Source organism: Ixodes scapularis, unplaced genomic scaffold, assembly GCF_016920785.2.
Source record: "Ixodes scapularis isolate PalLabHiFi unplaced genomic scaffold, ASM1692078v2 ptg000005l_1___fragment_1__unscaffolded, whole genome shotgun sequence".
In the NCBI taxonomy this organism is placed as follows: domain Eukaryota; kingdom Metazoa; phylum Arthropoda; class Arachnida; order Ixodida; family Ixodidae; genus Ixodes; species Ixodes scapularis.
The window spans coordinates 467,991-491,894 of record NW_024609885.1 but is presented as its reverse complement, the minus strand read 5'-3'; the positions used below and the strand labels follow the sequence as shown (position 1 = coordinate 491,894).

Here is a 23,904-nt window from a genome sequence, read left to right as displayed (position 1 = left end):
CACGGGTAGAAATAACCAAGCGGAGGTTATCAGACTGGTGGCTAAAATCGAGGCAGGGGTGAGATTTAATCTTGGCATTCAAAACATATAATTAGATTTATAATGTTGGCTAGGTGGCACAAGCCACCGCCCGATTCACAGGGTTTAGCCAGATCCATCCATCCATCCATCCCGCAGAGTAATTGCAAGTAGCTAGGCTAGGTGGCGCCAATGGTTGCAGAATATGTCGCCCAAAAATGGCCGACTCCTTCGCTGGAGCCTAGCTTTGCAACAGTTTTCTTTTGAGGTCAGGTACAAAAAGGGTAAACTGCACACCAACGCGGATGGCTTGAGCCGACGCTCAAAAGTGAGTAGAGAAACGTCTTTACTGAGCGAGCTCATGGATACCAAAATTTTACTTTATTTTGCTAAACAATTGTACCCAAGCTGGGATACAATTGATTTTGGTTTCGTGCCTTTTGTTGCTCTCTTGCGGGTGCCGAGCCCTGGTAGGGGTTTCGTTTTACTTACGATCTTGCTAAGAGCGATTTTCATACCTTTTAGTGCCTGGTGTGTGTTCGAAGGGGTTTGCTAGATGCGCATTTGCAGTGCGGTCTTGGTTCAATTTTATCATCCTCTCAAGATTTTTCGCAAGCTGCCCCAAGCGCTTGGAGATGAGCAGAGAGAATGCCCGGCACTCAAGAAAAGCCGGAGACGGTGATCCACCTCCTTATCGGCACTACTGCGGTCCCTCAAAGGAGTGGCTGCTGACCTCTTCTCTTCGGGACCGACTTCCGGGCGGCGGAGGAACTGTTGCGACGGCCTTCACTGGGGGCTTTAAACTAAAAACAGAACGAAGCCACGAGACCATCTGGAATCGCGGGCCCTCGCAAGGAGAAACACCGGCGTACGTGTGCGTGCCTGTGTGTGTGGGGGTCTGTCGGTATTGAGTTTCAGCAAGAACGTCGCCACCTTACATCAGCCACTGGAGCGCGGCAAGAACGTCGAGGGATTACATCATCTGCCCCTCGCTGAAAGAACACCGGGAAATTGCCTCAGCCGCCCCCGCACTTCGGACACCTCGTGAACACTCGAACACCGGGGAAGGCTCCTCTCTCTCAGAGGGCCTTCTCGCCCTCGAAGGGCTATATAACTTGGGATTGGGGAGCCAGAAATCGCCGACTGCAGACTGCCGATTGCCGATTAATTAGTCGACCATGCTCTTGTATATTCACTGCATATAAAAGTTCTCCTGGAGTACTCTCACTCCAGGCCTGTTTCCTCGGGGCCATGGTAGAAGCGAGCCGCAGCCCCAACTCTTGGTTCCGCGCCTGAGGTCGCGCATCAGATGAACGTACATCGAGCACATACACGGCACACACAAATATCAATACAACGGAGCACCACACTAAACCGAACACTACACCCGTTGATTTTGATTGAAACGTTTATTTAATTTCCATGCCTCTGGTCTATGGAACCTCATGTGGCATGGGGGAAGGGGGAGCGGGAGAGGGGTAGTGATATGATGGTGATAGATTAGACGTACCGTCCGATCCCGGAGGACCGGAGGTAGGAGATGATTGATGCGAAGATGAGATCTCGTTCTGCGGGTGCTGAGGTTCTCGGATGCGTCCATTCCCGAAGGGTCATTGGTCTAAGGTGCGGTGGTAGGGTGTTAATTGCCGCTATCCGTTCTAGTGACGTCCCTTCACAGGACCATACAAGATGGTAGCAAGTCGCGGGGAAACCACAGTGTGGACATCCAGGGTCAGGACCTGTGTCATTCTCATCTGTTGACTTGTATAACTTGGCACGCCAAAAGGGAGTCACCGTAGTCCGAGTCTGGAGCCTGTGTAGTGCCACTTGCTCCCATCGTGGAAGCCCGCGAGGGATCGGGTGGGGGTTAGAAGGTAGGAGCGCTGCAAGGCGCGCTTTTCGTGCTCTTTGTTCTTCCTTCTTCTTTTGGGTTAGATCAAAGCCCTCGTCAGGTGGAACGTCCCGTTGAACGGGCGAGGGGACCGGGCCTTGTGAGGGCTGAGTATTTGCCTGTAGCAGTGCCCTCGCGGCCCCGTCCGCCCGCTCGTTCCCTGGAACGCCTGCGTGGCCCGGTATCCACGCGATGGTGATTGTTTGTCGAGCCGCGGCTTGACGAACCAGTTCGCGGATGCGCGCAACTGTAACGTTGCATGTGCTCGACTGCTGTAGTGCACGCATCGCCTCATGGGAGTCGGTGTATATTCGAGTTTCTGTAGTTTCTGCTCGTGGCATGTTCGTGGCTGTTTCAACGGCAAACAAAACTGCCAGAAGTTCCGCCATGCAACTGCTCCGTGTACATGCGGTAAGCTTGTGGTTCGTCTCTTTGCGTGTAGGGGAATGCCAGGCAATCGCAGTGCGGCCGTTGTTGTCTCTCGCCGCGTCCGTGTAGAAGACATCCACGTGCGCGGCAAGCTTGCTGACTTCAGCGCGGTGGATGGCTACTTGTGTAGCACGTCGTCCAGGGTGATCAGGTCCTTGATGACTTGGGAGGGGCTTGATGGGAGTGACTGCCTCTGCATCCCAAGGTGGCGTCGGTGTAGGCATGAGTGGGCCGTCAATTAGGTCGGAACGGCCAATCGAGGCAAGAATAATTCGCCCGTGAGGAGTGCGAGATAGCCGCTGAGCTTGGCTTATCCGCATCTCCTCGGCAATCTCACGGATGGTGTTCATTTGAGCGGTCCTTTCTAGCTGTTCAACCGGTGTGAAGCGGGGGAGCCCTGTAACGACCCGCATGGCCGCTCTCAGCATGGTTACTAGTGTGGTTTCTTGAGTATTTGTAAGGCGGAGGTAGTTCAGTCCGTACACTACCTTCGAGATTAGGAGGGTACGGACGAGTCGCCGGAGGAGATCATCCTGTGCACCCCAGGCCTTGCTCGAGATAGCCTTGAGCAAGTCTAGACCCTCCTTCCACTGCGATTTTACTCTCCGAAGCCAAGTGACTGCACCGCCTTTGTGGTCAAATGGGACCCCGAGGATTTTGACGGAGTTGTTCTGGGCGATGGGGATTCCATCCACCCTCAGTTGGATGTCGGTACGGGCGCTCCTGCGTCGGCTGGGTATAACCATGTACGTAGTCTTCTCCTTAGATAACTCCAACCCTGATCGGATGGCGAAGGTGATGACAACGTCAAGCGCGCTCTGCATGTAGCGTTGTTGGCTATCCGCCCCACCTGCCGTCGTCCACAGGGTGACGTCATCCGCATAAATGGTGAAGCGAATTTGTGGGATGGCTTCAAGGGCGAGAGCCAGGTCAACCATGGCGATGTTGAATAGTAGCGGCGACAAAACCGCCCCCTGTGGAACACCGATATTGTTTGTTCTCCATTGACCTTTAGTTTGTCCGATAGAAACCTGGAACGTGCGATCCTGTAGGAATGTTTTGATGAAATTCAGGAATCGGCCCTGTATACCTCTTTTCTTTGCGGCGGCCACGACTGCGCTGTGTGGTATCGAATCGAATGCCTTCCGTAGGTCAATGGCCACGAGCGTACGCGGTTGGCTTTTAAAAAGCCGGCGCTGGTAGAGATCATGATGTATCATGAGCAGGCTGTCTTGTGCCGAAAGGTGAGGTCTGAAGCCCGTTTGCATGGGATGGAAAGCACCCGTCGATTCAAGAATCCACGTCAGGCGTGTTGTGACCATGCGTTCTAAAACTTTGCAAAGGTTGGACGTCAAGGAGATCGGGCGGAGGTTAGCCACCGCGTGTGGTGTCTTGTCGGGCTTTGGGATAGGGATCACTGTAGACCTCTTCCAGTCGGATGGGAGTTCACCGTTCACCCAAATGGTGTTGAATGTGTCAAGGAGCTCTTTCATGGCATCTTGTGGAAGGTTCCGGAGCGCTGTGATGGTTACACGGTCTGGTCCAGGTGCCGACTTTGCTCGTGCCGCGCCAAGAGCGTCCAGGAGTTCTGCGAGCGTGAAAAGGGCGTCCGCCGGCTGTTCGTGCACGATGGTTTCCCGGGCGTAGACTTCGGCGGCGGGTGGCTCGGGCTGTTGGGGGAAGAAACAATCTCCTGCCTCTTCCGCAAGCTGCTCTTCCGTGATGTCAAGGCGGAGCGCCAGATTGCTTCCGGTGTTGCACATTTTTGTTTTCCCGGCAAGCCCTTTGTAGGCTTGCCACAGCTTGCGGTAGCCTGTCCGTTCGTTAAAGGAGTCGCACAGGCTACGCCAGATAGTGCGGCGGAGCTCGATTGTGTATTTTTTGGCCTTTGCTGTCGTGCGATTTAGGCGGATCTTATTCCTTAGGGATCTCCTGGCTCTGTAGCGCTGGAGAGCCTCCAGTCTCCTGTCCCACAGCTTGATCAGGTGCAAGTCGGGAGGTGGTGTGTCTTCCTTGACGTTGTATTCCGCACGGGACTCCCGAAGGGCTCGCTGAATCCGGTCTGCGAATGGGACGTTGGCAAGACGGCTCATTGCGGTGCCGAAGTTGTCCCACTTTGTGAAAGTGACTCGACGCCTGGGCGAGGAGCTGATGGGGAGCTTTATGCGTATAAGGAGGTGGTCACTGCCCCATGGATCAGTCTGGACTTGCCATTGCGCCTGTAGACGTGGAGAGGCCCAAGTGAGGTCGGGAGACGTGTCTTTTTGGCTGGCGACTTGGGCCAGCCGTGTTGGAGTGTCAGGGTCGTTGCATAGATGAAGCCCAGCTGCGAGGCATGCTCTCTTGATGTGCTTTCCCCTGGCGTTTTTGTTCGGGTATCCCCACGCGGTATGTCGGGCGTTGAAGTCTCCAGCTAGGATGGTATGCTTGTTCTGTTCTACCAAGCCCTTTATCCAATTGACCTCGTTCGAGTCCCCGCACGGTCTTATGTATGTGTTATGTATGTTGATGGATGTGTCTCCAAACTTGACCCGCGTGGAGACGACTTCGCGGTCATCAGAACATGACGCCTCGGAATTCAATTTTGCCTGCTTGTGCTTTTTCTTTATAAGTGTAACTACAATACCGAAATTTGATGTCTGTCTTTGTATACTGGGGTTAATGTAAGTGTTGTATCCCCTAATTTTAAGATTCCTGACGTTAGCCTCCTGAAGAAGAATAACGTCAGGTGCCTTGTTGCTAAGTATTGACAGACGCGTTTTGAATTCATGAATTTTCTGTTGTAAGCCACCGCAGTTCCATTGCAGGATCCATGGTTGCGGGTTCACTCGAAGCTTGTTGCGCTTGTGGATGTGTTTTGCCCCTCGGGTGTTTGTATGTGTATGAGAATTACTATCCGTCACTGCGAGTGCCTATGAGTTTGTGGATAGCCGCCGTGAGCTCGGACAGCTGTTTTTCAACTCGCGCAAATCCCGCGTATTGAAGCTGTAGGATTTGCGTCGGCATGTCCATATGTTGGGGTGGATGCGTCAATAATGAAGTGGGTTGGAATGCTCCCATTGTCACTGCTGCATACGACACGCCGGCATCTTGGCTCACCGGTACAGCGGCAGGTGGTAGGGGCTTGGGCTTTTTGCTTCTTTCCTCCGTTCTCGTAGTTTTCTTCGGGGTGCGCCGCGGTGGGATTGCGCGCTTTGGACATTCATTGCTCGTGGCCACGTGGGCCCCATCACAGTTTGCGCACTTTGGATCTTTCGTGCACTCCTCCATACCATCATGCTGGGAGCCGCACGTTCCACAGCGCTGACCTTTCCGTGGGCACACGTCCATTTTGTGGCCAATTGCATGGCATTGAAAGCAGACTAGCGGTCTCGGGCGGTACTCACGAACGGCGAGAACCTCGTGCATGTACGCCACCCGTTTAGGACAAGTTTTGTCCTGAAATGTCACGAGTATAACGTTTCCCTTCTTCCCCAAGGGGCGCGCTGCTACCACCTTCTGGGTTCTGCACACGATATCCTCCAGAAGTTGTGCAGGAGATACCTCATTACCTTGACCACGTAGGTACACAACACCGCGGCACTCGTTTCCGGAGAGGGCCTTGTATGGTTGGAATGTGCTGTCTTCGTCCCCCTTGCGGATTTCCTTTATTGTCATGAGCTTTGCGGTGATGTTAGGGTCCCTGGTGGTGATGGACAAGGCATTCGCTTTCTCATTCCGGTGGACACTGTAGTCCGCTTGAGCGTGGATGCCGGCATGCTGGATTGCATCGCGGATTTCTTTTCCAGTGAATGCACCAACTTCTTTCTTTCCCACGGAGCGAAGCACCCCAGTTTGTACCGGAAGCGGCCCCGGTGTAGATTTGTCGTCTTTTTCCGTTGCTTGTGGGCTTCGTTTTCTTATCTGCGAGGTAGCGCCTGGGAGCGGCCATTCTTGGTCGTCGTCTGTCTGGGAGACCGACGTCGCAGTTAGCGGTACCGATGGTACGGATTGACCCGGCGTGGGTCCTTGGGACGTGCTGTACGTCGACGCGCCAGCTTGAGAAGCCCAGCCGTCTTCTTGCGGCTTCGGGTTTGCCGATGGGAAGCAGCCATCATCTTCCATTTGTTGTACTCCTTGATAGGACTCTGCCTCGCGGTCCCCAGTAGTTGGTCTCATGGGCGACCGTGACCTATCGTTATTTCGTTTAGACCGTGGGTACTGCCTTGGGTCTCTCTGTTTATGCTGGGGCGGGTCATTCAGGACTTCTTGTGGTAGCGGCACAAATCGAGCAACAAATTGTTGCAGAGCTTCCAGGATTGCCGGTTGGCGTTCAATCACTCCTGCCAGAACTTCAAAAAGTTGGCTCACCTCCGGCGGTGGTAATCTTTGGTGGGTCTGAAGGCCGGCGGACTGGGTCTCCTGCAGCTGACCTGTGCCATCTTTCCTGCCAACTTCTATTTGGCCCAATTTGCAAACGGTTTCTTGGGTCGGCGTGTTCTGGATGCCTTCCGTTATTGGGCCCGATGTGGCCGTGGTTGTCTCTGTATTGGCAGCTCGAGTGTTTGTGTCTCCCATTTCAGGTGATAGGCTTAGCGCGCTGTTCATGACACCATGTTCGAACATCACTGAAGTCGTCCCTCCCGGGTCAAACATTGGCGGTCGGAGGGTGACGGGAGGCCCTCGTTGGTCCATGATGCCCTTTCGGGCGCGAAGGTCCCTTAATTTGGGCGCTGCGAATAGCTCTCGGCGGAGGTAAGAAAAACAAGTCTTACAGATCAAGCGCTTCGTCGTCCTCCCACTACACCCGTGCTCTGCGTTTCCGTCTTTTATACTGGTCGTTTTGAACGTACGGAACTTTTCGGTGACTCCCTAAGCAATAAAATATATTCCCAGCATGTTGATTTTTTCCCAGCAATGCCATACCCCTGAGAGTATTTTAAATGGCTCAGGGGATGAATCTCTTATTAAAAAGTAAACGCTCGATCATGCCGTAATTATTTGAAACCCAATAAATCAAGCTGCTCCAATGCGGTCCGAAGCCATGAGTTTGTTTCCCCACACGGCACGTCGTAGCCGGTATTTCTATTGGTTTTTCTATTTGTGCTGTTCGCGCAAAGCTGCATTTGCCGTCTTAAATTAATCTCTGTAGAGCGGATATTCACTACTCAGCTGGAAGTGATGCTTCACGGGCTGAGAAATCGCTTTTCCATCAACTTGAATGCAGTCAAAGCTGCGACTAGCGGCAGGTACGGAGCTACGCCGTGGCTAGAGCACTATATAGAGTAGCGCAATCCTTTGAACCCCGTGTTTTGCCGACAACATGGCCGACAGAGTGACTCGGCGCGAGTCACGTGGTATTCAGGGTTCCAGGAGGCGGCCCGCCCTATGGGAGAATACATGGAGATCGACACAACATGGCTGATTAAAAAATAAACGGCGAGTTCACACTTTTCAAAACTAGTCTGTCGTGAAGTTAGTAAAGCACTAAACATTTTATCAAAGTTTTAATAATATCGGATGCGTGTGCAAATTTTGAGAAGGCAATTTCCAAGGCAATGGTGTCTGAAGCAGACGATTTTTGCTCGCAGCGGAGATGGGCTTTTCGGGTTGGCCGGAGCGGGTCACGTGAATGGTGTGACGTCGCCGTGTCGTCTGCTGCATGATGCCGCTCAGGCAATTTTTGTAAAAAAGTCACGTCCTTGCGGGGCACAAAACTTAACGCAAATTATTCTAAAATTTTCATTATTATGTCAAAAACAATTGCCATTCCGTACAACCCCACAATACTGAAGAAACAACGATTTTCTCACGTTCTCCCTGCATTTCTGACCGCAGTTGGAACCTCCGGGCGTTCCCCGCTAGTCGCCGAGAGGCGGCGTTCTGGATTGCGCTACGTGCTCTAGCCGTGGCGAGCTTGAAAACTTCTAGCGCTCATCCCAGCGCGCCACTTGGAGGGCAGTTTCTCCAGGAACCGTAGTATATTTAAACAGCAAAATAAAGGGTAGCTTTTTTTTCCGATTTTACCTACTATTGTTTTTTAATGCTAAAATTAAAGGGATACGGAATCGAAACTTGAAATATAGAGAAAACATCAAGAAATGAGTTCAATATGATCAGCTAAGCCTGTAATGAATAATCGCACGGTCGTATTTTGAGCAGATGGCTATATTTTATGCTCTAAATGCCGCGATTTTGGCGAGCGCTTCAAAATCAGCCATGGAGGAGCGCGATGCATCTCGGGAGATCCGGCAGACGTCTTGACGTCATCATGCCTCGGACGACCAAGCGTACCGTAGTGACGAGTTTTGCCACTTGGAGGCGTCAACGCGTTACAATCTCGCTTTGTCGAAGTACCCAAGGGCTGTAGAGATCGCGGGGCCAGCACGCGCACCAAACCTGAGAACAACCGAAGCACGCATTTGCACGTCGCGCGAGAGCTGAAACCAAGGTGGCTCACTTCGTTTTGGCTCTTTCCACCAAGACGCCTCGGTATTGCGTTCAGGCCTAGGCAATCTATACCAGTGAGCGGACATACCGCTGCGGCGCTGCTTTCAGAGGCATGTTGTCGTCACGACATTCCATTGAAGCTTCATAACCAACTACCAGGTGGTTTTTGATTATCGTTTAATTCACTTTAAAATATGTTTTCTTGCGTTTTCTAGCGCAATATTTATGTTTCTGTGGTTGTGCTGCTACCTGCGTCGTGTTGAAACAAAGAAATGAGCTCCAGAATTTGGTTTCCGTACCCCTTTAAACACAGTAAATATACGTACTTTCCGTCACGATTTCGTACTGTTGTCCTTTCCCGAGAGCGCAATCGCTGTTGGGGACGAGACAACCGACTGTTACATTGGCCACTGTACGATAGGAGCTTACCGTTCAGACCAGCGTTCCAACATGACTATCCGCACGTTGATCGATTGCACGTAATCCCTCATGTGGTATTAAACGTTTTAATGTAAAGCGGAATGTCAACCTGCGACACCCCGCCCCCTCCGATCACGGCCCGACCAGCGGCATCAATGCCCGACAGTTTACGATCTCATCTTCTTGTTACACCACTGATACGCGAACACACGGTCACATCGGCGATAATTCCAGTCTTCTGTTTACAACCCACGACACTGCCATCACGATGTTGCAGCTACGTTGTTGACACGCACAAATACAGAACCACGTTGAACGCCGGTTGCACTCGGCATCGGAAAACAGAACCGAACTCAGCACGGAAGGCACCCAGGCAGCCGGCAGCAAAACCTGCATGTCTTGGACGCAGTTCCTGCGGTTTCCGTAACGTCGAAAACGTCGACACAGTTCCGCTTGGTTTCGCTACCGTAGTTCCGTGCCGGTGTAGGACGCCGATCTCACTACCCCTCTGCTTCGACTACGGTAGTGGTTATGGCATAGAGTTATTATAATGTACGCTAGAGGTTCAACTGGCGCTAGTGTGCTGCTGCAAATTGAAGCAGACAGCAACCAGTCCGAAATTGACTTCCGGTAATACATTTCTATGGAGAAAAGTGAGTGCATTTGCTCTCTGCGCTCGAGTAAAAGAGCAAATATCACGACTAATTCGTACGCACTGGGCACATTAGAACATTTCTCAGTCACGCAGACGGAATAATTGGTCAGTTACGGCGTTTTTATTTTAAATTCGTGGCATAAAAAACGGTGCTAAAACTGCTTCGTACATGTATTTATATCCACTGTCGGACACTGTTAGCGCGAACACGGCATCGGCGATTTCTAGCTTGGGGGATATACGTGCCAAACGAACGAAAGACATCTGACTATGAGAGACGGTAAGAACTACGCGGTAACACTGAATAAGTGACTCCTTGTGCATGCAGACGATCAAAATAAATTGAAAGCCACGTAATATAGTCTGATTTCCAATAAATAAGTACTGCTAGTTTTACTCTTTCTGCTCATGAATATGTGCGAAGATGCTTGTTCTGGGTTCCAATCATCACCCGCACGCTCCAAATCTTTGCAGAAGAAGGGAGAAGCCAGAAAACAGGTGCCCGATAAAAACTGCTTGACATAGAAAATAATAAAAATACACACCTTTTGTAGCCCACGTACTTTATTTTTTACATTCGAATGTTTTTTTTAACCGATCGTAAAGATGCGCACGACGGAGTCATTTTCATATAATGACACGACGGGCATATTAGCGATATATGACCGGCACCAGAATGCTAGCTAACCCTGAACACATTCTACATTCCTTTCGATCGTTATTTCGCTTGGAATCGCTGCTCGTTTTTACATACCTGTCATGGTACAGAGGTTTGGGCCTGAAATACACCGAATTTTGACATCGTTCAGTGGTAAAGAAAAATGCCGTAACTAAAGCATTTACACTTTCATAATGTTAATAAAGGTACACACTATACAGTACAACCGAAATAACACAAGTTATTTATGTTATTTTCCGGCGAAGAGACAAAATGTGCGCGTGTTTCCCCATAGGAATGCACAGGAGCACTGCAAAAGTAGACTGGTTGCTGTCTGCTTCAATTTGCCTCCCGGAAGTCGCATAGACACTAGCGCCAGTTGAACCTCTAGCGTACATTGTAATAACTCTATGGGTTATGGGTAGGGGTGTCGCGAACTTTTGTCGAACCCGATTTTTAGGTCGAACTTTCGGGGTTCGACTAGGTCGAACCGGTTCGACGAACCTTCGAACTTTTCACCAATTTCGACCGGTTCGACTTTGTGGACAGTGTGGCCAGACCTTGATACAAGCATGTCTAGGTTTAGAAAATTTATTTTTATAAAAAGGTTTTTTTTTTATTTTATAAACAATTGCAATTAAAATAAACTAATTCTAATCACTAAAGAAGTTAATAACTTAATGGTTTTGTACTGTATTAACTGAAATAACCAATCAGCGCTGTCCTTTATTAATCCCTGAGCCATCACCATCCAATCCGAAGCCAACTGGCCAGCCTGTCGCGCATGCGCGCACGAGTCGAACCTCAATACAGGGTTCGTCGAATTTCGACTAAAAGTTCGAAAAAGTCGAACCTGGTCGAACTCGAACCTCGGCCGGTTCGCGACACCCCTAGTTATGGGGGTTATGGCGTACGCCAAAATCAATACCGTAGTCATTTCGGCGTACGCCATAGTCAATACCGTAGTCTTTTTCGCATACCCCAAACACACTACCCTTACGCCAAATTCAATACCTTGAATAACGTCGGTTCAGCAGGGGTTGAGCTCTGCATTCCGCTAAAACTGGCGGAAGTAACTTTCTGCGGCAAAGTACTCTGATTGTTTGTTGTTTGTATGAGCAGCGGAACGCGCGCGGCAGGCGTTGTTAATTTTGATTAGCGTTGATACGGCTGACGGCGCACAAAGCTGAAGGGCACAAGCAAGGAAGCTTGGAGTGATTCTGTGTCGATGTGATTTGACGTCGCTTCTCTTTGTTTCTTCAATCATGGTGCAAATGCAGGTGCCCGACTCCCGAACGATTCGAAGGCAAGAGTGGTAGCCCGCCTATCCGCTGGTCTTTCAATCGCATCCACTGTCGTCATTTTGGGCACAGCGGAAGAAAATAAGACGTTCACTATTTTAAATGGCGTGCGATCGGCCTGTCTAGGTTCTGGCAATACCGTTTCAGGCTGTAGATGAGAAAATTTAGCCACTACAGTACGACTGCTAGCCTGGGGTCTGTGCCTCACAACAGATCGAAACGGGTAGGGGTGGGGATCCCTGGCAGCGGGACCTTTCGCCGTACGAGCTGCGGTGCGCTAACACACCCGACCTCCGATACCCCCTTGGGTCACAGCGCTTGCTGAAAGAAGTTTGGATCGTTTTACGCAGATTTTGCAGTGCGTAGGTGAGACGCACAACAGCTACGTACTACGTCCTAGATGCCCAAACTGAGGCTCGCTACTTGTGCGCGGCTCTCGTGATCTGGGGAACAGTATGCTCGCCATGAAAATGTTGCAGTGAGAAGTACGGAAAAGTAATATTATAAAAGTAGAGTATTTAAAACTGGTTTGCATTGTCACAGAACATATGAAAATAAAACTGATTAGGAATGCCTATCAGATCCAGTGGGAATGTGATATGATGTGCTCAAGTTATCTGTGAAGTTGCGTCGGCACAGGAATTCAAACTTGTTGGCCCCACCCCCGCTCCTCAATTCTTCCAATGTTACTGGCAGTTTTTTTATTATTATTATTATTATTGTAACTTCAAAAGTCCCAGCAGGGGCATTACATAAGGAGCGGGGAGGGGGGGGGGGGGGGGGGAGTACATGAAAAATACAAAAGATCAACATATGAACAGACAGGTGGCTGACACCTACAGGGCTGGTGAGTAATATAAACAGTGAGAACAAGTGTGTGTGAAATAAAACTGGTACATAAATACACTAGCTAAAAGAGTAATCGAAGCATTGCGGAACAAGACGGGGTCACCTATTGCCGGGCAGAACCAGGGTAATCACCGACTCACACCAAGCATACCGGAGCTTCCAGTCGGGCTCGGTGTCCTGAAAAGCGCTGCAGGTGCTCAAAAACAAAAGACCCCCAAGGAGCCCATAGAATTTAAATGGGTACCTGCCCACTTCGTGGTAGAGGGCAACAAACTTGCTCACCAGCAGGCCTGCGCGCTGACTTACCGGGCCACAGCCATCGAAGAGGTGCAGGACCAACCCATGGTGACCTAAAAGAAAATGCTAGTCACACTCTACTGCAAGGAAAAGTGAAGACTGCCAGCCCCGCATCCTAAGTTAACGCTGGAGGAACAGGTAGCGTATAGGCAAATTCAGTCAGGGTCCTTCCCTCACCTCCTTTTACTCAGTTGCATATGTTCCCCACTCAATATAGTGGGAACTGCCCAGTGTGCCAAGAGATAGGAACCCTCCGTCACTACATAGGTGAGTGTAGATTCAACCAAGACCACCCACTACCCCCACCATTCCCCCTGTAGAGCGATGGGAGAACTTGCGTGTGACCTTTCAGTTGGCCAGAGCGACGCAGGGAGCTCAAGGTCACATGACACTCTCTCAACGCTGGATTGGCTGGGATAGCTCCTAGCATCCGCTGTGCTCGGACTGAAGGTGAAACGGAGTATAGGCAATACTGCTGTAATAACTAAGAAAATATGAATGTGAGGAATTCACTACATATTACTTTGGTGTTGCTAAGAATTTTGGGGCTAATATTGTCTGGACCACAAGATGATGAGAGTTTTAAACCTATAAGTCAAAGTATTCTGGAAGCAGAAATGTTAGTGTCAATGGGGGCCATGGGCTCAAAACCAGAGCAAGGCAAACTATATAGGTATATGATCAACGCTTTCGTTTGATAGTATTAAAGAGAAATATTTGTTTAAAGCTGTAGCGCAATGTGGCTCACACACGGCATCTACATTTTCATTCTTTAGTCGGATAGAGTCAGTATTATCTCTGGGTGAAAATACCTTCCAGAACTTCTGGGGGTTACTTTGCAGAATTCTTTGGCAGGCCTAAAAAAAATAACTTTTTTTTCGTCAACCTTACGCTCTGTACAAGATTTGAGACATGAAAAATATTTGTCCCAGACTTTGTTATTATTTACTTTTTTAGCTCTTTTATACATGCGCTTCTTTTTGTTATTTATAATGATTGTAAAGTTTTATATTGTACCAGGGGTTATGCCCGTCGCTCTGTACAATAACATTCGGAACAAATTGCTCAGTTAAAATATTAAGTTTGTTTTTAAATAGTAACCAGTTTTCTTCCACCGATCTTGAACGAAGGTTTTCGACATACGACTGATAGAACGATGACACGTTCCGATTTATGGTGTCGTAGTAATCACCTTTGTTATAGCTCACGAATTGTTTGAACAGTTGGGCTCAGCGTCGGCACAGGGATAGATAACTCGATGATCAAGATGCCGTGGTCATTTAAGCCAGCAACACAGTTGACAGTTTTTATTATTTCTGGTGTGCTTGTAAGGGTATGGTCAAGAATATTGTCGCCACGGGTGGGTTGTTCAACAACTGGGGTGAGGTCAAAATTGAAACATGAAAGAGTCTCACGCAGCATTCGAGCTGCTCGTGGTAAGATGAACCTAGTCAATGTTTGGAAAATTTAAGTCGTCAGAGATAGCAAAGTCTCCTTTTGGGTAAAGACTCTAAATGTCGAGCAGTATGGTGTGCAAAGTGTCGCAGTGCTCAGAACCATTGTTCGGTGCCCGACAATACGATGGGCAGGAGATCAAACTATAAGGGGTACTTTATTTGAACTTGTCCCCACGGTTCGGTGTTTACTACCACAGCATAACAAAGAAATTGAACCTAGTCATCAGTCGTGGGCACGTTAACAGCAAAAAGTAACAGTGTTACAGTTACAGTTACCTAGGGGGGAAAAGTAACACTGTTACAGTGACAGTCACCGGCTTCAAAAAGTAAAATGTTACAGTTACTGCAAAAAGAGTAACGCCGTTACTTTCTCGTCACAGTACAAAAATTGGACTTAAGAAATCAGAAACCAAAACAATATTATTTTATTTGTTACACTATACAGTAAGAAGAAAGGTAAACTGAGAAATTAGAAAAATTTAAACCCAAAGGGTGTTTCTTTTTTTTTGCGTGATTCGCCATTTCAGCATTTGTGCTGAAATGTGCATAATTTATTTGCAATAATTGATAAGCCAATGCTTTTGATGAGCGACATCGAAGATGACGCTCCAAAGGCCGCTTTTTATACGACCAAAGCGCTGGTAAGAGCGAAGCACTCGTATCCAGACCGTGCATGACAAGCAGTCTTGGGCAGTAACTATAGCTACTAGTAATGCGTTACTAGTAACTAGAGTTACTTTTTGGTAACGAGTTACTCTTTACTGCTGGTAACTTGTAACTGCAAGACTGTTTCTTTTGTATTGGGTAACTGTAACTGTAACTCCACACATTAAACAAACAAAAAATTGTCTGGTTTAGCACACGACTGAGAATCGAGTCAGCACGAAACCGGGAGATAAAGGAAGCAGCACCCACGGTGGTAGGGGCGGCGAACAATGTCCGTTTCACCGACTTTGTCTCACTCTTCTCATGTGGGGACCATCTGTAGGTGTCGGTGCTCGTGCAATATGTCTCTGAGTGTTCCGTCTGGGCTGTGTGTGCACCCCCCTCTCCCTTCGCCTTTGTAGGATATGCGCTGTCATTTTTACACCCAGCGGGTCACCGTCTCCTCTTCCCTATTAGTTTTCAAGGAAGCCGTCCCCACATTGTGCAGAAAGCCGGCGCTTGTTTCACTTATTTGTTCTCTTCAGAGCCGCTCGAGTAAACACGAAGGCAGGTTCAAATGAAATTGCCTTTTTCGTTGATAACCTCAAGAAACACCTCAATGATTGGACGCTTTGTTGTGGAACCACAGATGGCTTTTTGGACAGAGACCCCGCAGTGGTCGTCGTACATTCTCGTTGAGCACCAGAAGGCCTCACTTTGTCTCCTTTCCTGTATATTCTTTCGAAACTGTTTGACCCGCTACGTTCAGGCCTGCTTCCGAGTATATCCTGTGAGGTAATTATGCCATCATCCGTGTCCTGAGTCGTTTCGGGGTCAGAAATAAACAAGAATATTAACTGAAGCGGGCCGATGACAATTTTGAAAAACGGTTTATTCTAAGTTATAGTCATGTAACTAGTGGATTTTGAGTTTGAAGCGAAAAGTTTTGGCCAAATATTTTTAATTTGAATATTGAAAAGTTTTCCCACGCCTTTCACTTTATTATATGCTTAGACGAAAACCCAGCTAAAATTGTGAAGGTTGTTCTACTTGTTCATTTATAAGGTAAGTTTAACTATCAAATATTTATGAACTGTGACCTCAGAAGGTCTGATGTCATGGGATGACAAGTAAACGACGGATCTGATATAAAATGAATCCTATAGAAACAGCCAATCATACCTAATTGAGTGAATTTACAAATCTTGCCATATAAAATATTCTTTCTTTAATCTCGAATTAAAAAATGAAAGCCGTTTACAACTCCCTGTAACGCCGAATTAGAACGCAGCTCTTGAGGAGGAGGAGGGAAGTACTGAGGGGAAGGTATACCCCTCCTCACCTCCTTATCCTCCTCCTCCCCTCATTCTTGAATCTCGTCCGGGGAAAGGGGGGGGGGGGGGGGGGTTATGTGACCTCAGGGGGGGTCATGTGACCTCGGGGAGGTGGGGGGGTCATGTGACCTCGGGGGGGGGGGGGGGGGGGGTCACATGCAGCCCTAGTGGTTAGTCCATGCTAAGGTGTGAGGAAATCTAACATGCTGAGCTTGTATCCATTTAGCCAAAAAACCAATTACTTTCATCTAATTGGAGACGTTTGGCTAACAGCTAGGAGGGAGAGAGAGAAATTTTATTTACAATGATGTTTCGTCCGCATTATCTGCATCTCATTAGCGGTCAAAAAGATGCTGGTAGTGAGGGCGGCAGCATGGTCCCTGCAACGTTGAGAATGTGTGACACTAATTGGGGCCATGGTGTCAGTTGTGCTTCCCCAGGTGGGGTGGTCCAGCTCTTCCAACTGACAGATGTGGAAGGCATGAGGAGGAAGGGGGTGAGGTATTATGGAGATGATTGTGCACGGGTACAGATCGGTTATGGTAGGCATGCACTAGTTATTAGGCACATATTGCAAAAGCGCCTCAGAGCAATATTTAGTCGGCATTTAAGCCATTGCACGGTGCAGGCACATAGCCAGGATTTTGTTTCGAGGGGCGCCCGCCCATGACTCAATTCTGTATGAGGGGGAGGGGGGAGAGGTGGTCCCAGCAAAATGGAAGATTTCGGGGGGAGCCTGGGCACCATGGGTCTCTCTCCTGGCTACGCGCCACGGTGTATACATGAGTAAATCGTAGTGTTGCAGGGGGAGGGGTGGGGGGGAGGGGGTATTATTGTGTTACGAGACTTGAAAAGTTTAAATTTGGTAACTAATCACTCCTTTTTATTATTCTGTATACACTGTGAAAACATTTCCTTGCCATTTGCATACTGTTTGGTATACACATCTAATACATTTGGTTAGAATATTTCTTAGTATAGTAGATCCCCAGCTAAAATTCCCATCAGATCCAATTGGAATTTTAACTGGTTTTAACCGGAATCGATTGGTTTTAGTGGGTTCCAATCAGCACATTGGCCAATGGGTCTCATCAATTGGAATTTAATAATTCGGAGGCATCCGGTTTAGAGAAGCTCGTTTTAGCGAACGCCGTTTTATCGACCCTGGTTTATCGAATCGGGAGAACCCAGTTTAGAGAAGATGGCGATGAGCTTCCCTTTAGCGAATTCGGCTGCCATTTGGCAGGGATAAATTGGTTTTCTGGAAACCCAACTGGTACCAATTTTAAATTCGAATTGGAATCTAATGGGAATTCTCAACTGGAATGTCATATGCAAATTAACCTTCAGCACCAGCATCTTCTTTGCCAAGCATATTTTGTCCCTTCATCAGGGAAAGCAACTGGTGCGATAGTTTCGTTTAACCGTGTCTGGGTTCGGGGCAGCCGAAGCGAAAACAACCGCATCTCCACGTGGTGAATGATGTTGATTGAGGCGAAGCTCTGGTGGTGCTTGTCTGCGTAGATGCTGAGCCGCAGCATGCCGAGCCTTTCGTTCGTTATCATCCATGTCACGCTGCGGTCAAATGCTCAAATGCTTATAACCACGTCCCATACCACACATTCTCTTTCTGACATGCATGGATGAAAACGAACGAAAGGCTCGGCCTGCTGCGGCTCAGCGTCTACGCAGACAAGCACCACCAGAGCTTCGCCCCATCAACATCATTCACCACGTGGAGATGCGGTTGTTTTTTGCCCTACACGAGCACGGGAGCATGTGCTCACGTGCTCGTGAGCACGAGCACCCGACGCCAGACATCGGATGGACATACGGACATCCATGGCTAGCCCCTAAAGGTGTATCCACACGACGGACCAAATTGCTGTTTTGGTCCGCGGGCCGCGCATCACGTGATCTTACGTCACCGCTTTTCGAGGTCCGCCGGCGGTCCGCGGCCCGCGCTTGTGAGAAATGCCAAGCCAGTTTTCTCGCCCGGACCTTGGCGGCGGACCGCGGCGTTTTTAGTATAATTGAAGTGCTAAGTCTGGCAACAAGCTGACTTTTGTTTGGATTGGAATCCAAATCCAAAGTCGTGTTCTTTTGGCGCCAACTGTTGAAGACGAAGACGACAAACCTTTTGTTGTGCGACGATGGCGGCATGGTGCAACGATGCAACTTTTTACTTCATTGCGCTCGTGGAGCGATTTCCCGCTCTGTGGGACAATAGATGCATGCCCTTTCCGGTTCACTTAAGTCCTCCTCGTCTTCAATAGTCAACGCCAAAGCCACCGCGGCCAAAAGTCTCTTTCGTTCAACCTCCATCTTGGCTCCTTACAAATAGCCTCAAAGCAGCTCGTTGCACGCGTTTGGCGGAGCTGTGAGGTCGAGGGTTAGACCGGCCCGTTCACTCTGTCGTCTGCTCTTTTGGTCCGCCGTGTGGATGCTCATTGCACCCGGGCGGCCCGCGGGCCGCGCATCACGTGATCTATCGGTCCGCGGCCCGGTCCGTCGTGTGGCTTCGCCCCTAAAAAAAAGAAAAAGCGCGCTGTCCCACAAGCCCGCTGGCGGGACAGCGACCTTGGTCGGAAAACCGTTATCTGTCCCCGCCTAAATGAGACATCAGGGCCCGTTTGCTCGAAGCCGGTTAACTTTAACCGCGGTTAAAAGTTAACCGCCCTTCCCTACTAGGTACCCACAAGTACCTAGCCAAGTTTGACGAGGGCAGGATGAGCGGTAGCTTTGTGTTTTATTATGCGGTGGTAGCTGGTGTTACCTACTGGCTGTAGCGAATATACGTGGCTTCCGTGGAAAGGTTACCGAAATGGGGGGACCCAACAAATGCGCGCTGCCTGGCTTTCGCGATGCAGCGCGGCATACATTTGAGCTTAAGAAACAATTTTTATTGCTCGTGGTACAAACAATCGCCAAGGTAAAACTAAATTAACCCTTGTTTGGAAATTTTCTAAATATTTGGCTGTATGAAGTGAAGAAAAGCCTCGTGAAATTTCCTTCCGAGTTCGAAAGAGGACGACGAAGTTGAGTCCTAGAAAGGATGACAAAGAAGTGAGCAGTGAAAGGCGGGCGGTATACTGGCAGCATGGTTGGCCAGCATGTAAGAACTGTATATAACACCGTCATAAATTGAAAAACCTGGAACTCGGCTCCACTGAAAATTGACCTATTAGTAAATTACCCGAACATCGAGAAGAACGCTGACAGTGTAATTCTACGATCCGCGCGCGCTGGCGTTCCACATTTGGAGTAAATAATCATAATAAATCTTTGACGAACGCGCGTGCACGGCAAAATTTGTTTTAGGCTTTTTGCTTCAGAACAGTTATTACTGCAGACGCCAGCAGGTGCAGCGCGTGTAACTACACCCGTAGCATGCACCTCGGTGCCTTTAAAATTTAGCAAAAGGTCTAGGGAACGCTGTCTGCTTTTGTGTGCTATCAATACCCGGCCGATTGAGTCAAGGCAATCAATCCACTTTCCAAAGACGTTGCCATGCCGACAACTATCGCGTTCATTTAGGCTTAGGAATGGCCAGAGTCGAAAGTCTATCTAAAAAATGTGGCGAAGTCTTTGCTCATGCTTTGCGTTTTAAGTGAGGTAAGGCAACGCGAAAACCTCCAGCACGATTCATTGCTGACTAAAGCGAGCGGCGCCCACTCAGCCGGGGGGTCCCTATCATTTCGTCGAAACTCGTTTCGTGGAATTACGTTTCGTGGACAACTTTTCGTGGACACACGTTTCATAGACACACGTTTCGTCGACAATCGTTTCGTCGACAGCACCACCGTAAAACGCTTCGTCGACAAGTTTTTTTTTTTTTTTTTTTTTTTTTTTGCGGTTTTGAAAGGAATGCCGGAAACTTAAGGTACATGCGCTTGTAACGGATGAAAAAGACGATGCCTAGCGCAGTTGCTCTCCAAGGTGAGCGACTGCGCTACCCTCTCGCTCTCATCCGTGTCAGATGGAAAAGCAAGAGCGCGCAGGACTTCGAGCGCGGCCTATTCGGATATTTGCAAATTCCGATGCCCGTTTATAGAACCGAAAGTTACTGGAAGAAGAAAAGCGGTGGAGAAAAATATGCGTAGGCACAAAGCAAAACTTCGATCCAATGGTGGGTTGCGGAAAAGGGCGTAAACACTGTATTTTTTTTATATTGGTTATTTTTAAACAAAAATAGAGCTTGCAGTTTTTTATCAATATATCAATTGAAATTAAGCATGTTCGTTACCCTCAATTTTTCAAAAGGAAAAGTGATGCAGTGTTTGACTGGCTACTGCGACTTATACGCGAAGAAAACTTTGCAATGCAAAAAAATAAACAAATAAACACGAGAATTGGTAACAGATAAATAAAACAGTACACTAAGTTTAGTCGTATTACACAAAGTAAACCATAGTTCATATCGAATGTGCATCTTAATGCATTATATAGCTTCTCTCGAACAGCCGCCACATGTAAGGCCTTGGAGGCGGTAGTACCACTATACTCCGCGACAACTTTTCTTGGCAATGAACTGGAAAGTACAGGCCCGCGTTCCCTCTCCCATTTTTGAGTGTACGCAGGCTCTCCTCCTCTCCCATTTCCGGGGAGAGGAGAAGAGCCTGCGTACACTCAAAATGGGAGAGGGGACGCGGGCCTGTACCTTCCACTGCATTGCCAAGAAAAGTTGTCGCCGAGTATAGACGAAATCTGTCGGCAGCAGCCGACTGGTCCTCACACGCGACATTAAATTGTTCTTTTATCCATGCCAGCTGACAGATACCTGGGGCAAGTTCATAGCTCGTTTCATAAAAGAGCGGCTTCCAAATCTAATGTTCTTTGGTCACATATCGGTTTTTCTGCATGCAAAATTTCAGTACAGGCATAACATATGCAGAACTATTGTGTTATTCATTATCCAGAAGCTAAATATGCTAAAGACTAAAAATCGCATGCGGTCTGGTAAGTACAGTACGTTGAATACCCAGTGTCTGGAGGAGACAACAACCGTGTTTTATTACCGTAAAAGTAAACCACGCGTAGGAAAATGCTCAGTCTCCTTCCAAGTTTATTGCTAGCGGCTAAGACCAGATGCCAATTAGCTTGAAAACCGATTTTATGCCATTTTCAACGGTAGGAAGGCTGTGTGCACCGCAAACAGGCCTCGTTTATCCTTTCAAATTTTCTTTAAGAGCTTCAGTGTTTTGATGTGTTAACTATCTATGCTATGTTCAGGTGGCTCTTGAGGATTCTGCCAAAAGACGTGACGCGCGGAAAGATACGCCTGCTCTGGAAATGACCCAGCCATTTTTTCAAAAGGAGTGCCGGCGGCCAGCTCGCGAAGGGTTGCATTCGATGACGTACAGACACCTCGATCACGTATGCTGCCGAAAGCGTAGCCCTCAAGAGCAGCGCATATTGTTGAAAGTTTTGAAAATCTAATTCGATAAAGGACACTGGCCGATAACAAAACTTCCCGGCTTTGACAACGCTTCCCCAAAGGTTCGGGCAAAGACACGAGCGAAACCATTCAAATCGCAAGCTCCGAAATCAGTGCAATCGGCGAGCCCCCCCCCCCCCCCCCCCCCCCCCAAAAAAAAAAAAAATATATATATAGGTAAAAAAAAAATGCGATAATTTAAGTTGGTGAGGCAAGATGGCTGCACACTGGTTCGCCATACTTGGCCCAGTCGGCCATCCTTCATCCATCCATCCATCCAACACAAGGCCGCGCGCCGCGCAGGCGCAGAGGTCGCGAGGAGGCGCAGCTGGCGGAGAGGAGCTGGCAAAGCGAGCTGTCGACGAAACGTCGCAACATCTGTCGATGAAACGAGCGGGTGCTCGTTTCCACGAAACGATCTGTCGATGAAACATCGCAGTGTCGACGAACTGATTTGTCCATGAAACGTCGTTCGACGAACTGATTGCCACCGCCGGGGCACCGCCATGTTTCCCCGCCGTCCTTACTCTGCCGGTCACGTGACCGAAAATTCCTGGAAATCCGGTTAACCGCGGTTAGTTAACCAGCTTCGAGCAAACGGGCCCAGGTCACTTTATTGAAGGCTAAACATAAAACAGCGCAAAACAACGAGGACTAGTTCCACAGGACTAGTGCAGCGCTCGTCCTGTGGTGTTTGTCCCTTTCCTTAATCCTCTTCGTTCTGCGCTGTTGTACCTACATGACGTTTAACCAATCATAAACCTGAAATTTTTTGATCTACTGTAGTTGCCCTTACAATTGCTTGAGCTCCTGTACCATATGCTCAGCCTGTGAGTTGCCGGTGATGAGGTGCGCTGGTGACTCAGATGATATTCATGCAATAAATCATACCGTTGCCCAAACGAACCTTCATTAGCACTTCAATTGTGTCTGACAAAGACCATAGATACTTGATTACTACGCTCGACGACATGCTGCTAACCACTCACACCTCCAGCCACTTGGTGTAAAACAACCTGAAATGCTTTTCCTTCCACTTAACCAGCAAAGCCTAAGTGAATTTCATTCCAGGCTGTTGGCCATTCTCAATGTGTCAGTGCTTTTAGCTTGGTTTTCTGGTTGTTTGGCATTGAGTACGGGATCCAGACATTATGGTCCCAGACAATATGGTCCCGCGGACAAAATGATCCCGGACGATATGGTCCCGGACAAAATGGTCCCAAGTGCTAGGCTGGACAAAATGGTCCCATGTCATTTTCGCGGCAATTTTCTTTTTTTTTTTTTTCTTGCTTTTTTGCTTTATTTTTGCTAAACATTTGTGACATGAGCCGTTGGCCATTTTGAAGTTACTTTTTTTATTGCTTGGTCTTCACAGGTTTATGTTATTAAGTGTGATTCGCAAAATACTTGTATATCGAGCCGTTTGTCAATCTAGAATTTATATTTTTCACGCATAATTTTCGCCATTTGTACTACTTTTCGTGTGTTCAACTTGAGTTTCAACCAGTCTACTGAGAATTGCAACAGCAACTTCAAACAATCTGCACACAGTACGTACAAGGGAGCCGTATCATGAATGACCCTCTGAAGGGCGTGGGCCAATTAAGTGCCGTTTCAAGATCGTAGACCTTTTGAATTGGAAATTGTGTTTTTATGGCGTAAGGGCTGCTGAGGCCAAACAGCATCAAACAAGGGTAGACTTTTTGTGGGAACGTAATAAAATGTGTCATGTGTTCAAAAGCATGTTTATTATTTTCCATTCTTATTTTCTAACATTGCATCGAACCATGCGGTATCTGCACAATAAATTGCCTTTATTCCCCCTATGACGAATCGACATGTCACGAATGGACCGTACTTCATATCTATCACTCACCTTAAAAGTAATCGCTGCAGATATCAGCGACATTTCAGACAGTGCGTCAGAAGTGTCGGAAATTTTACTTGGGACCATTTTGTCCAGGTTTGCGCTCGGAACCATATTGTTCGGGATCACATTGTCCGGGATGATACTGTTCGGGAATATTTTGCCCGGAACCATTTTGTCTGGGACCATATTGTCCGGGATCATATTGTCCTACACT

At 48.3% G+C, this 23,904-nt stretch overlaps 1 protein-coding gene across 3 annotated transcripts in view; it reads left to right on the top strand.

The window, feature by feature from the left end:
- The first annotated feature begins 213 nt into the window (after positions 1 to 213).
- The window catches only part of LOC120848253, a 77,319-nt gene continuing 53,628 nt past the window's right edge, over positions 214 to 23,904 (top strand). For all 3 annotated transcript variants that reach the window (XM_042287584.1, XM_042287585.1, XM_042287583.1), the window contains exon 1: positions 214 to 346. In XM_042287584.1, coding sequence (XP_042143518.1) covers positions 224 to 346 — 123 coding nt within the window. In that variant the 5' untranslated portion in view covers positions 214 to 223. The remainder of the gene's footprint in view (positions 347 to 23,904) is intronic.